The sequence below is a fragment of the Anser cygnoides genome, chromosome 15 (genome assembly GCF_040182565.1).
Source record: "Anser cygnoides isolate HZ-2024a breed goose chromosome 15, Taihu_goose_T2T_genome, whole genome shotgun sequence".
Taxonomy (NCBI): domain Eukaryota; kingdom Metazoa; phylum Chordata; class Aves; order Anseriformes; family Anatidae; genus Anser; species Anser cygnoides.
Genome location: NC_089887.1, coordinates 4,436,567 through 4,449,707, shown reverse-complemented (window position 1 = coordinate 4,449,707; position 13,141 = coordinate 4,436,567). Strand labels below are relative to the sequence as shown.

The following is a 13,141-nucleotide window of genomic DNA, read 5'->3' as shown; positions in this document are numbered from 1 at the left end:
CCTCAAGCTAATTTACAGCAGCACCCTGATAAAAATCACATTGGGGCTATTTTTTTCTACTAAATCACATTTTTTACTAGACAAGCCACGTTTAAGAAGCTGTAATTTTTCCACAGCCATAAAACAGGTTAAAATACCCATTTTGTTTAGGTCTACGCATGTAATCTCAGTGAGATCAGATTATAAATACTATAGCAGTCAAACAAGACGTGGTCTTATCAGCAGTTAGTCTGTTGTTTCTGATAATTTTTCATTATTCTTTGTATAATTCGGCTGTAAAAGTGTGGATATTGCTTCTTCACAAAGGAAGCTATTTTGCTAGTCAGGATATTTTCTGTAATTGATACCAACTAATTAACAGCAAATTTTTCTTCCCATATGGTAGGTATCGCCTGGCTGGCCTCCCTGGAGAATACCAGTATAAGAACATCACCAGTGCAGAAATTAACTACTGCTTAGTGAAAGACCTGATCATTTGGACCCAGTATGAAATCCAGGTGGCGTCTTACAATGGAGCTGGGCTGGGAGCGTTCAGCAGACCTGTGACAGAGTACACTTTACAGGGAGGTGAGCAAATCGGAACTGTATGTGTCAGAGTTTAAAGCACAATTTCCTAAGGAGAATATGCACTCTCTGATAGTCCCACCTAACAATTGTAAAATGGATGGTCAGTTCAGTCATATTTGAAAGACATCTTTGTTGGGTTGGAAAGAAGTAGAAAACACAACTTTCAAGTGCCTAAGTAGAGACTCTATTGCTCTCTCTGTTGTAGAAAAAGCTGTGGGTCCCGTGGAATGGATTTAAGGGATGTGTGACATGCAGTGACTGAGACTACTCTGACAGGAGAGGCATAGAGAATATGGCAAGGAATTGGGTTTACGGCAGTCAGGATATGCAATATGCCACATACACAATATAGGAGACAAATGCAGAGCAAACCAGCATCGTTAGATTTGATGATCACAGAATAACTTGATTTAGAAATTTGGAATAAATTTGAAAGGAACTGTAGAAAGAGAAATAGAGCCTTTGGAGAAAGTATGTTTGGTAGCAGTTCAGGGATGATGCATTTCAGACATTTGCAAAGAGGAAGACAGAATGATCTTCAGAGCCTTAATTTTTATGCTATGGCTCTTCCACACCTTTCTGGTAAGTGCTTTAAAAAGAATATAAATTGCATCAAAAAAAGGATATGTAATTACTTTTTACAACCAGTGTAAGGCATGTTTACACCTCTAGATTGGTATAAAAATCTGTAGGATAATTAAGTACCAAGTCCTTAAAGCTTTTTTATATTTTATAATGGCAGGACTATGCTGGATTCTGAGCACTGGACAGTATGTGGTCTCTACTGGTCATAAAACAAACTATTTTAGAAACTTGCAGTTTTACAGTACATCAGTTAATTTATAATCAGTGAAAATCGTGTAGTTGTTTGTTAATTGTTACTAGGAGTACATTATAATGTGATTAGATATAGTTTGAATTGTAGGGAGATCTTTAAGAAAAGATTATTTGCATGCAATAGTAATTAACCACAACAATTAAAACAGGAATCTATCCATATTTTGTCTTAGGGCATCTGAAGTTTCACAGTTTAGAGGAGTCTAGACACATTCAACCTTTTTCTAGAAGTATTTATAGCAGACCTTGAAATGCTTTTTTTAAAGTCTTCTCTCTACAGCCAGGATTAATGTTTTGTATCCCACTAAAGACCAGCTCTCTGCTGAGAACTGGTTTGCACAAAGAATTTAATCTATTCTGAGAATATGCTTGCAGTTCATTACTTTGTTTATTTGGACATGTTAGGCTATCATATCACCTTAGCCTTCCATATGTTAAGACTCAGGTTTGGACTTCACACTCTTTTCCTTAAACCCTGCAAGTGACTCTAATTTCCCTTGATATTATGTGCTGTTACTATCATCCTTTATTGATTGGCTGTCTGTTGTCATTTATAAGGATATAAATCCTCTGTTATAAATTAAGAGTAATCAGTCCTGCATTCATATTAACTATCAAGAATGTTTAGACTGCAGGGCAACCTGCAGTGGCCAGTTTATCTCTATATAGTTTCTCTCTGTATCCTAACTGCTCAAGAGTGGGTAGACATGAACAAAAAAAATGGATCTTTGTTATTTATTTTATAACACTATTTGATAATAGCAATAAATAATTACTTCATGGATGCTGTCATCTTCTAGTGGATGCCCTTCTGGATATCTGTGCAAATCACTGAAGTCTGCTCTAAAAAGAGTTTGAAGCCTTTTTACACTTAAGAGTTGAAAAGAAGGAAGGTTGGGTGGTATCAGTATCATTTGAAATTGGATTAAAATAAAGTCTTGATAAGTAATGCCCTACTGTCCATAACCCTCCTTATTTGTGTGTCTAGTAGTTGGGAAATGACAGGAAAGGCCAGTGGTTGTTTCTTGCTCTAGAATGTCCTTCCTAAACCAAACCAGCAAGAGTGAGAAAAAGCAGTGTGTAAAACTGCCTTGTAAATCATACGCCGATTTTAATGTGAGCCGAGATAAATGTCAAAGACACGCTCCCATCCATCCCCCTCTCCTACTATGACCACCACCACCTCTATTCTGACGTGCATTAAATGATGTGAGCTGTTCTGGCAAGAACCTGTCTGTCTGCTGATGAAAAATACCTGAAATACCTCATATTAATCAAATGTGCCGTGCAGTCAAAGCCTGGCAGGAAATGAACACTGGGAGCAGATCAAGCCGTTGGCAGGAGCAGATCAGCACATTGGCATCTTTGTCGGGAAGAATATTGACTGGCCATATAAGCTGTGGATTTATACCAGAACCCAGTCCATTAATCCCTTATTAGTCCTCTGGCATTGTGTTAGCCACTGATAACTAATCAGCTGCTCAAAGCTCTTCAAAAATCTCCAGTTTCTAGAATGTAGCCAAACTTGCAAGATGCTGAGAGATCTAAACTTGTAGCGAGACTGGCACATAACGTCAGCTAGATAAAATGTCAGAAAGACTTACTGGCAAAGCACTGAACTTCCTAGCACTAGGGTCAGACAGTTTGACTGTCTCTAAATCTTGAAAGTCTTTTCAGAGTGATATTCAGCCTAATCCTTTGATGCTCTGGGTATATAGGTCTTTCTTCATCAGAGCTTCTCCAGCTGTTCCTTACTTTGATATTACTTTTCACAGGGATTTGTGCCAGCCTCCTGCACAGGGCAAATTTTTCTTATTTAAATAGTGTCCTGCAGGACTTTTCATTGCCATATGACAAACTGAAGTTTTCCACTACTTCTTCATATGAGTAGCTTTGTGAGATGTATAAACATCTTTGTGGATAGCGCTGATACTGTCTCTGCTCAGTACTGTTGGACACGTTTACCTTTTCCTGCAGGCTGATTTGAGAATCTTCCATTTTTTACTGTCCCTTTAATCTCACTAGCATGAACACTTCTAAGCTTTTATCTCCTTGAAAAACATCCAACGCTCTTTAGATTTAGCCAAGGCAAGGCTTGTAAGTAGAGGCAGATCTTTCTTAAGACAATTTACATTGGAATTAACCTACTTTTATTTCTACTTTAGCTGTTAAGTGTTTCTTTTGATGCATATTCCAAAAGCCAGTCTTATAATCTGAAGTTTGTAAGCCTCAGCATGTAGTTTGATATTATTTTATTTTTCCCTACTTACTGTGCACGGACACCTTGAAATGCCAGGAAAGGCCCTTTGTGAGTAAAAGTCTGGGAGAGTCAGCAGACTAGTGAGTCTTGATGGTGTACAGGAAGGACAGAAGCACGATGTGGCATGTTCAGCAGGTCCAAAGTGTTTTTTTCCACAGGCAGTAGGAGTTGAATTAGAGGAATTCTTAAGGGCTGAGATAGAAGAACTGGAGAAATCTGTTATCTGTTTCAGTTGACTGAAAACTTCCTCCTTTATGTAGGAAATAATCTTGAAATGGAAATCTCTGAATAAGGGGTGTCCTCTACAAGCATTTCAGTTTGTCTCAGGTAAAAGAGTCCTTAATTTTCTCTTAGACTTTTTTTGCCAAAATCATCTTAATGATTCACTTTGTTTGGGGAACTTACCAACAGCCAGGAAGCGTCCGTGAATGTCATTTTGGCCGAGCTGCTCCTGTGCAGAAGCAGGTTGGAGTTGTAGCATCTGGATTTTATAGCTCTCAGTTTTACCACTGTTAGGTGTCATTTCCCATCTATTGTTTTGTTGTTGTTTTTAATGATTTCACAAAGGTTGTGAATTACCAGTTGTTTCGGTGAGGCTTCTGGCTCCCAGCTCTTGCTACAGAAGTAAAACTTGGTCCTTGTGAGAGGCGTGTGAGAAAGGAAAAAAGGCATTTCCCAGCTGCAGGAAGCAAAACTCTTCAGTTTATGCCAAACCTCACACTTTTGAATTTCAAATATTGGCGTGTAGAACAGCAGAGACCACTATTTCTATGCACCTGCTGCAGTTCCAAGCAGAGCAAATGTTGTTGGCCAGGTGTGGAGGGGAAGAGGCTTCACAGGAGGAGTAGCACGCTCCTGCAGCAGGCTCTCCCCGCGGCTCCCAGCTGATGCAGCTTAGCACCTCAAGCTAGTGCACTGAAGGAAAAACTGCATCCTCATGTAGAGGAAAACCTGTGGTTCCCTGAGCCTAAGACATGGAAGCTGCTAACTCAGGAGCTTGGGAGGAGCAGCGCGCTTTTCCACAAGCCTTTGTTGAAGGTCGGTATTTAAGAACAGCGGACTGTCCACTGGAATCTGTGTGGGGTTTACATGCTATTTGCACATAGCTACAGACAGAATAATTACATGTACACATGCTTAACCTTAATGCCTTCTCTTCTCTCAATTATCTTGTCAGCCAAACCCTTTTAATGGCTTTTATCTAGAGTGCTTCCATGACCTTTTCTACTTAGAATGCTGCACATTAGCTTGCAGTCCCGGGAGCTGAGCTCTTAACAGATTTCCAACCGTGTGAACTTTATAGGGAAGAAAGTAACAGTTGGTTTTGTCTGACCAATTTGATCTGCACTTCCAAGATGACTCCCAGGTGGGTCTCCAGTGTGAGATGGTTTAGGAATACTTGCAAACATCATGAAGATTGGATTTTAAAATTGAGTTTGTAAACACATGGGGATTACTTTTGAAACAACTGTTTGACATTGGTAGCTCTTGTACTGCTTGACAACAAGAAACTTGTAGGAGGAGGATAGCCATCCACCACTAAGTTAGGAAATTCTTAATGCAGACAGTTGCAGCTTCAGCAAGGTGCTAACCATGATCTTGGAAAAGTATCTGAGTTTCGAACTGACCAGAAGGTCAGCTCTATCAAACTTTTTCTTTTTAATGCAAAACTATTCAAATACCCAAGAAAGTCTTTAAGATCAGGACATAAAAGAAGAACTTTATACTGTCACTTTGAAGTAAATTTGAGGTCATGATGCCAATATTTTACTGATTAAAAATATAAAAATGTATTATATTACAACTTCTGCAGTATAATTAAGCTTATGCGTCTTAGACAGACCATGTTCTTTTCATCTTTTAAATTCATTCATTGTGATGCAGATGTTGATTCTTCAATAAAGATTCTAAAGATGAATTGTAATACAAATCATGGTTTCCAGTATTCTGAAGGGTTTATATTTTCTGGTCATGATTTTTACCGTTTCTCTTATTATAGCAGGTACTCTTTGTGCTATGATTATTTATTTGTGTTTCAAAAAATTATCCTCTAATGAAAGAAAAATATTTCACTTTTTAAAAGAAATAACTAGTATATTTGGTTATCCACGTTTCCAAAACTACAGAAAACCTATCCTAAAGTGCCTGCCTGGGCTCTTTCGAGATGTGCTACAGTAAGGACTATAAATGAAAACTTGAGGCTTGCTGATGCAGGTTTTTTCCTCTCAAAAAATTACAGTATTTTGAACTATATCTAAAAGACTCATCAGACCCCTAGAATAAAATCCTTGTGTTATTGAAATCACTGGAAATTTGCTGTTGATCATACAGCATTTGTGGAGTTCTGCAGTAAAGAAAATGCCCCTAGAAATGAAGCCAGCAGTGTGCATGCTAGTAAGTGTTTTAGGAGGATGAAGACAGTGGGAGTACCCTGTTGGCAGTGGCTGTACTGCTAACTCTTCTGTCGGTGCTCACCTGTATGTTACTGGTGACCTGGGAACAACAGACTCTTCCTACCTCTGCTAAATTCTGTATTTCTTTGGCTGTGGTTGTCAGTGAACAGCGTATGGGTTAGATACAGACTTTCTGTGTAGTTTTTATAAGTTACAAAATCAACTTAGCACATATTAATAGAGTTGTAATGTAGCATTTCGACAGAAAGAAATGAGTGGAGAGGAGGGTGCTTGGCTGTTCAGCCTTAATGACAGAAGGAGATTAATCTCCCTATGATATCCAGATGACTTTCTGATAATAAACTAACTTGAAGGTTTCCTATACAATTTTCTTCTGCAATAACAAATCACTGGCAGCTACAACATCAAAATATTCCAATATGCAGGAAAGTATGAATTTTGATTTAAAAAAATCTTACATTAGCTATCAATTATACAAAGTATTGAACACAAAAGCAAATTGAAGTACATCGTGGCTCTCATAATAAACAGTTTCATCAAAGAACATGAATAACTAAAAAAAAAAAAATAGTAGGGAATGTAGCTAAACCAGCTCATTATGACTGTATAGTGACTTGTATATCAGGATGATTTGGTGAATCTCTTAACTACAAAAACTTTGATGTCTACGGGTTGGTAAGATTATTGTAACCTTCCAAAAACATACAGGCAATTATGATACATGGCTAGAAATAAGACCTGGATTCTAACAAGAAATTAGAGTAGTATCAGATAAATTCTGGCTTTAGAACTCAATAATTAAAAATAGTTCATAAACTGTGACATCAGGCTTTAAATTGGGGCAAGACAATTCTGAATAATATGCAATTTCAGAGGTTAAAGAAACAAATGTACAGAGCTAAATTTTCAAGCCAGAAGCCATCAGAGAGTTTTAGTGCCACAAGGCATGAAAGTGAATATTCTTGTCATTTCAAACCTCACATCTTCCTGGATCTCTCCAGATTTGTGTGTTGATATTTCTAGGTTGTGGATGTCTTTGACTAGGTGTACGCTGTCCTAGCTCTGTTGGCAGCAACCTCGCTATATAGCTTGTACACCAGTTAAGAATAGTGGACCTGGATGTCTCTTTCAAACAAAGCTTTTGGTGGACAAAGGGACATTTTTACATTTTTGAACTTAATGTCTTGATTTCTCCTCCATACAAAGACTCAATTTCCAAAAAGTACTTTGAAGCTTTTGAAGTTTGTGACCTGTTTTTGAAAAGTATGGAACAAACCAGCATTTCTCAGTTGGAACTGTGGTTACTTTTTAGAAGCATAGGTCATTGGGCTTTGGTAGAAAGTTTCTCTTGAAAGCAGAAGGAACAAAGCTTTTCAAGCTTCAAAACCACTTGTGGCTAGTTCCTCTTTTACAGAATACAAATGTGCATGGCTGTCAATAGTCATGTTTTTGAAGCTTTACTAAACTTATTTTTTAGGATTCAAAGGGTATTAGTACTTTTTTTTTAATCAAATAGCAGTTTTCTTCTTGAACTTACTACAAAATTGATAATTTCAGAAAAATAGACCTGACTATTAGTATTCCTTCCTCTTGAGAACTAAAGAAATGACATCCTAAAGCAATGAGTTGAAGAAATTGCCTGGAAGATATTTAAAGAAACATTATGTTAAATGGTAAAATACTTACGTCGTGGGTTGTGGTGGTGGTGTTGTTTTTTGAAGCCAGTATGCCTCCATGTTCTAAGCTTTTATTTTTATTTTTTTTGTATTGAGAAATAATCTGCCTAATTAAGTACTTGACATGAAAAGTTTACGAAGTTTAAATAGATTCGAGGTTGTACTGGTTCAGATTATATATAACAAATTTAATATATATGAGTGAATATAGTATCAAGATAAAATGAGAATATCTCCAATTCCCAAGAAAAATCTATTGCATATGACATAACTGGTCCTAATTTTTAAGCAGTGGTAAATAATAAACAAATGCTGTTGCTAGATTATAATTCACAATTAGAAATTTAATTGTGCAGGCCCCATGTTTGCTAGTATGATCTGGGGAATTGTGTGGTGTTAAAAGAAATTCTCAGGAAATTTCTTGGTGAAACTTCATTCTCTGTGCAGTCATGGATAATTGAAAGAGATGTGTTCACCTATCATTATCTAGTTTCTGTCTCAAGTTTTATGAAAAACTCATCTGAGGAGTTATATGCTACAGAAAGCATTTCATACCCTCCCCTTGAAAGAATTTCTGATACAGAATGAGAAATAACTCAATTACCATTCTTTGCAAATCATTGCTGGGTACCATATCACAGGAAGTGCATCCTTTTCTCGGGTTTGTTATTACTTTGAGACTAATGAGTGGCAGTGAATAGGTTCTTTTGACCTCTAATCTCTCCTCCATTCTGTTTCATTTTCTGTTGCTCTTGCCTGACTGGGAGCAGTGCCTACAGCTCCACCGCAAAACGTGCAAGTTGAAGCCGTGAACTCCACAACCATCCAGTTCCTCTGGAACCCTCCACCCCAGCAGTTCATCAACGGTATTAACCAAGGATACAAGGTAAATAGGAACAAGATTTCTACAACTTCAAATAATGTTTCCTGTAAGAGTCCTGATATACAAAAATTAGAAATTTAACAATCTATGAATGTCCAAAATGACTGTGTATTTTAAGAAGCAAAAAGAAGAGAGGACTGAACAGTTGTTGCTCCTCATGTAACATTTGCTGGTTTATATATTGTTAATATATGTATTTTATGTATATATATAATAACTATAATTATAAAACTTCTAATACCTTTATCATTTGCCTGGAGAATTTCCAAAGCCAAAAAGCAGTTTGATGTCAAACAGCACAGGAGACACATCATTGTGCCACTGAAAGTCAGCCCGGAGATTTCTATTTACTCTACTGCAAAACTCCCATTCATTTCATTAGGAACCAAGATGTCACACTAAATATTTGTCTTAACTTTCCCAGTGTGATGATTTTGGAGGTGTAAGAATGTAAAATTTTAAATCGTGCTCAGTGGCTTGGTGTTAGCGTGGTGAGTCCCTGTTGATGGGGCAATGTCTCACAGTGTGCAGAGTAGGTAGAGGGTGCTTGACAGAGCACTTCGTGGTCCTCTGCCCAGTGGAGTGTAGCTGGAGTGGTTTATTTCTGTCTCTCAGGAAGGACTGTTTAATAGAAACTCCTTCCATGGTTCAGCAGCAGGGACATAATAAAGGAAGGGTTTAAAAACATTCATAGAAAGAACAAAGAGAAACCTTGTAGGAATTGCAGAACAGGAGAAGGGATGATGGGCATGTTTTGTTAGCTGGGAGGAGGGAGCTGGATTTAGGTGTTGTGTGAGGGAATGCTCGCTGAACTGAAAAGGACGTGATTCACAAGACAAGCTGTGAATTGGAGGATTGTAGGTGGATTTTAGGAGTTTCAGAAGACTTGATCATTCTCTTAAGAATGTCTCAAAGTGATGGAGAAACTGAGACAGAGGTACACGTGTTTCAGTACTTTTGCCCAGATCTATATATTTCTTATAAAGAACAGTGGTGTTTTCAGAATCTCCCTGCTGAAGTAGTATTACAAGTAGATGTGTCTCTTTTCCCAGAGATATGATCAGCTCTCAGGACTGGGTTGCTGGCAGGGGAATTTAGACTGCAAAAGTATAGCCTGAAACCTCAGAAACCTACAGAGGTAGTACCTGGCTTCTGTTTGGACTGTGGAGAATAAAAGCCTTTTGGGGCTCAGTGGACTGCAACATGCTATAATTATCTGGTGCAAGTCCAAACATGGTGAGCTCAGTCAGATTTGGAAAAGCCATACTTTATATTTTTATTCTTTGTTTTATTCAAACACGGGCGGCTTCAGTATGAAGATCATTAGTTTCATTGCATAGCTGCTTCTCATTTAAGTTTCAATTTAATTATCAATTGTATAAAATAACCAAGATCTTTATTTGTATTTGTCAGTAGTCATTAAAAACTTTTGGAGTGATCAGAATTTCTCTTTACTGGTATTTCCTTGATTGCATTAAATTGCAACAGCTTTGTAATTCCTATTTTTCATGAGCTTTGTGAATTGCAGTATGAAGACTGTGTGAGAACATTTCTCTGACTGTTACTTCTATTGCATGGTTTATTTTGTATGGTTTATAAACAGTAGTAGCCAAAGCTAGGCCTTTGCTTTTCCTAAGGATTAAACCCATTTTGTCCTTAACTGACAAAATTCTCCACCTTTATTTCCTGCGCATGTTTTCTGAAAAATGTGCAATGAAATACTTGAGAAAGAGAATTTCAGTCCCCCAAAGTTATAAATGCCAAATCTAATCCACAAAGGTGATTTAGAAAAGAAAATAAAACTTACTATTCCATCAACCATTATTCCATTTTTATCTTTTCTTTGGAATTTATTTGCATTTCAAGAAGTTGTAAAGTGCACCTTTCAAATATGAAATATTCCTAACAAAATGAGTCCTTATAGTCCTCTAACTGCTTTCTGACTACAAGGAGTATAGTCTGATTATCAGCCAGTAGACAGCTGAATGTGTCAAATACAGCTCAATAATTTCAGGTATCTGTTCATGTTTATGAGCCTGAAATCAATACAAGTAGCATGATTTACACAGATACTGAGTAAGGCCTAGAATTTTAACATGCTAAAGTTTTAACATCCACAAGATAAGGATTTTTGGGCAAAATAGAAGTTCCATAAGCACTTTGAAACTTTAGACCCCTACGTTGTTACGATGATTTCAGAAATTGTTTTAAAATTCAAAGTTTGAAGTCTTCATTTAAGTACTTACAGACAAGGTATTCTACTCTAAAAAAACGTTGATCACCCAGAAGATCCACTGAGATGACTAAAACCTGGAAGAAGTGTGGCTTGACAGGCATGTTACTTTAAATGCATGAAAATGTCTTCAGGAATCTCACTTTTGGGACCTAGTTGTTGAAAACTGTAGTAATCGTTTTTATGATCATTTACTATTCTTTCTGTAGTTCCAGAACCTTTTGAATCATTCACAGCGTGGCTATCCCCACACCGTCAATCATTGTAAAATTCTTGGTCAGTAGGATGCTGAGGGCTGTGGAAAGGGAAGGAGGATTTTCCCTCTCCTCTCTTCTCCTTCACAGCCAGCGGAATCTTTCAAGGAACCCTGTAATAATATATATATATATATATAGATATATATATATATATATATTATCTCAGGGCAGCACTGAAATTTCCTTTCTTACTTTACCCTCCTTTCAGCAGCAGAGATTGTTCAGGGTAGACAGAGCAGCCCAGAGCGGGACAAAAGACTCATGTTATACAAAATACACAAATAGCCACTTACAATAATTTTGGCCTTGTTCAGTAGTAGAAATTGAGAATTGCAATACCTCCACGGTATCAGCACATCCCCCATCACTAGTAAGTATTATACACATCCCTCCAGTTACCATATTAACGGCATTATATCCATCTGTTCAGCATCAGAGCTGACAATAGTTGAGCAGTACTGCTTGTTTTTTACAATCAGATTAAGATGGTTTTGGCAGCCAAGCATACTTTAGTTCTGAATAGACGCAGCTTCTAATGAGAGCTCATCTATGTTTAAATTTTCTAGCTTCTAGCATGGCCAGTTGATGCGCCAGAGACTGTGACTGTGGTCACCATTGCTCCCGATTTTCATGGTGTTCATAGCGGATATATCACCAACCTGAAGAAATACACTACTTATTATACGTCAGTTCTGTGTTTCACCACACCTGGAGATGGACCACGAAGCACACCACAGCTGCTACGCACCCTTGAAGACAGTGAGTAGTGAGCACTGGTAGAGAATCTCAGTGCTCAGATTTTGTCTGGTTTGATATAAAAGCCAGAATTTTCACATCTGGGCACTTAAAATCAGACCTTAGGTTTACAAGCAGTTTGTAGTCTCTTCTTAAGTTACTTCACATCAGGTGATGACCTCAGCCAGTTGTCAGTATGTGTTCTTTTAGCAGGTGGAAAATGAAGGGCATTTAATATTTTTCTTGTTATGAACTGAACTTAGGTGAATTCTTTTAAATTGCTTAGGAAGCTCCATAGCGTGGTTCAGCTAACACAATATGTTGTTTGTCTGTGAACCCTTATGCTCTTAAGTCCATGTTTAGTCATCCAGATAAATAGGAATTGATCTTCTGAGGAACTGAACACCAGAACTTACTGTGGAGATCAGTGATTAATTTCAGATTGTTTCCTTCTGCTATTCAATATATTGAAAATCTCTATATCTATATTATAGTGCAAGTATTTGTATAAAATAGAAAAAACAGCATCATGACAATTCAGTAGCTTTTACTCTTTAAAACTGAAGTCAAATTCATGGAATGAAATAAAAAGAGCTGGATCGTTTAGCTTATAAATTATTTGCTGCATCAAAAAAATGTTTTGGCCTCTGTGGCTCCCTGAAAGTGTTTGTTTGAGGCATGTTTGGGACTAACAAGTCTAGTCTGTCAGTTGCAGATAATTAAATTGCAGTGGCCCTCATAACTAACTGTGTGTCCGCAGTGATCTTGGCTCTGGCCAGGGCTTCAGCCTTCCTCTCACAAAGCATCATAAACACTGCTGCACATTTAGAGATCCAAATCAGAATTTAAAAAAAAGTCTAATGCAGCCATTAAGGTATTGTTTTTAGAAATACTACTTTGCCTTAATAAGGACCTTTTAGGTTAGTCGATGTTCCCGTAAAGAAAAATTTAATTAACATTAACATTCAGAGAAGTGAGGCTCAAAGTGCTAATCCAATTTTTCATGAGATACTCTTGAAAGAATATGAAGAAAATTAAGTACTTTCCCATGGATTTTCCTTTTGTGATTCACCTCCTCCATGTGCTAGACCCGTGTCCCAAGAACAGATTCTGGACTTAAACCTTTGCATATTAGAAGGTCACAGAGACAGCAATGTAACTATCAGATATCTATGAACCACTAATATAAACTCATATATGTTTACCTGCAGTTAAAGCAAAAAGCATGGAGGAAAGAAAAACATGCGTTAGGTTCCTGTGTGTCATATTAACATCTTGC

The 13,141-nt window shown here is 37.4% G+C and overlaps 1 protein-coding gene across 6 annotated transcripts in view; it reads left to right on the top strand.

Moving 5' to 3' along the window:
• Window positions 1–13,141, top strand: part of SDK1 (sidekick cell adhesion molecule 1) — a 393,312-nt gene that overhangs the window by 277,348 nt on the left and 102,823 nt on the right. For all 6 annotated transcript variants that reach the window (XM_048061197.2, XM_048061189.2, XM_048061203.2 and 3 more), the window contains 3 exons: window positions 386–567; window positions 8,525–8,640; window positions 11,694–11,886. In XM_048061197.2, the coding sequence (XP_047917154.2) occupies window positions 386–567; window positions 8,525–8,640; window positions 11,694–11,886 (491 nt within the window). The remainder of the gene's footprint in view (window positions 1–385; window positions 568–8,524; window positions 8,641–11,693; window positions 11,887–13,141) is intronic.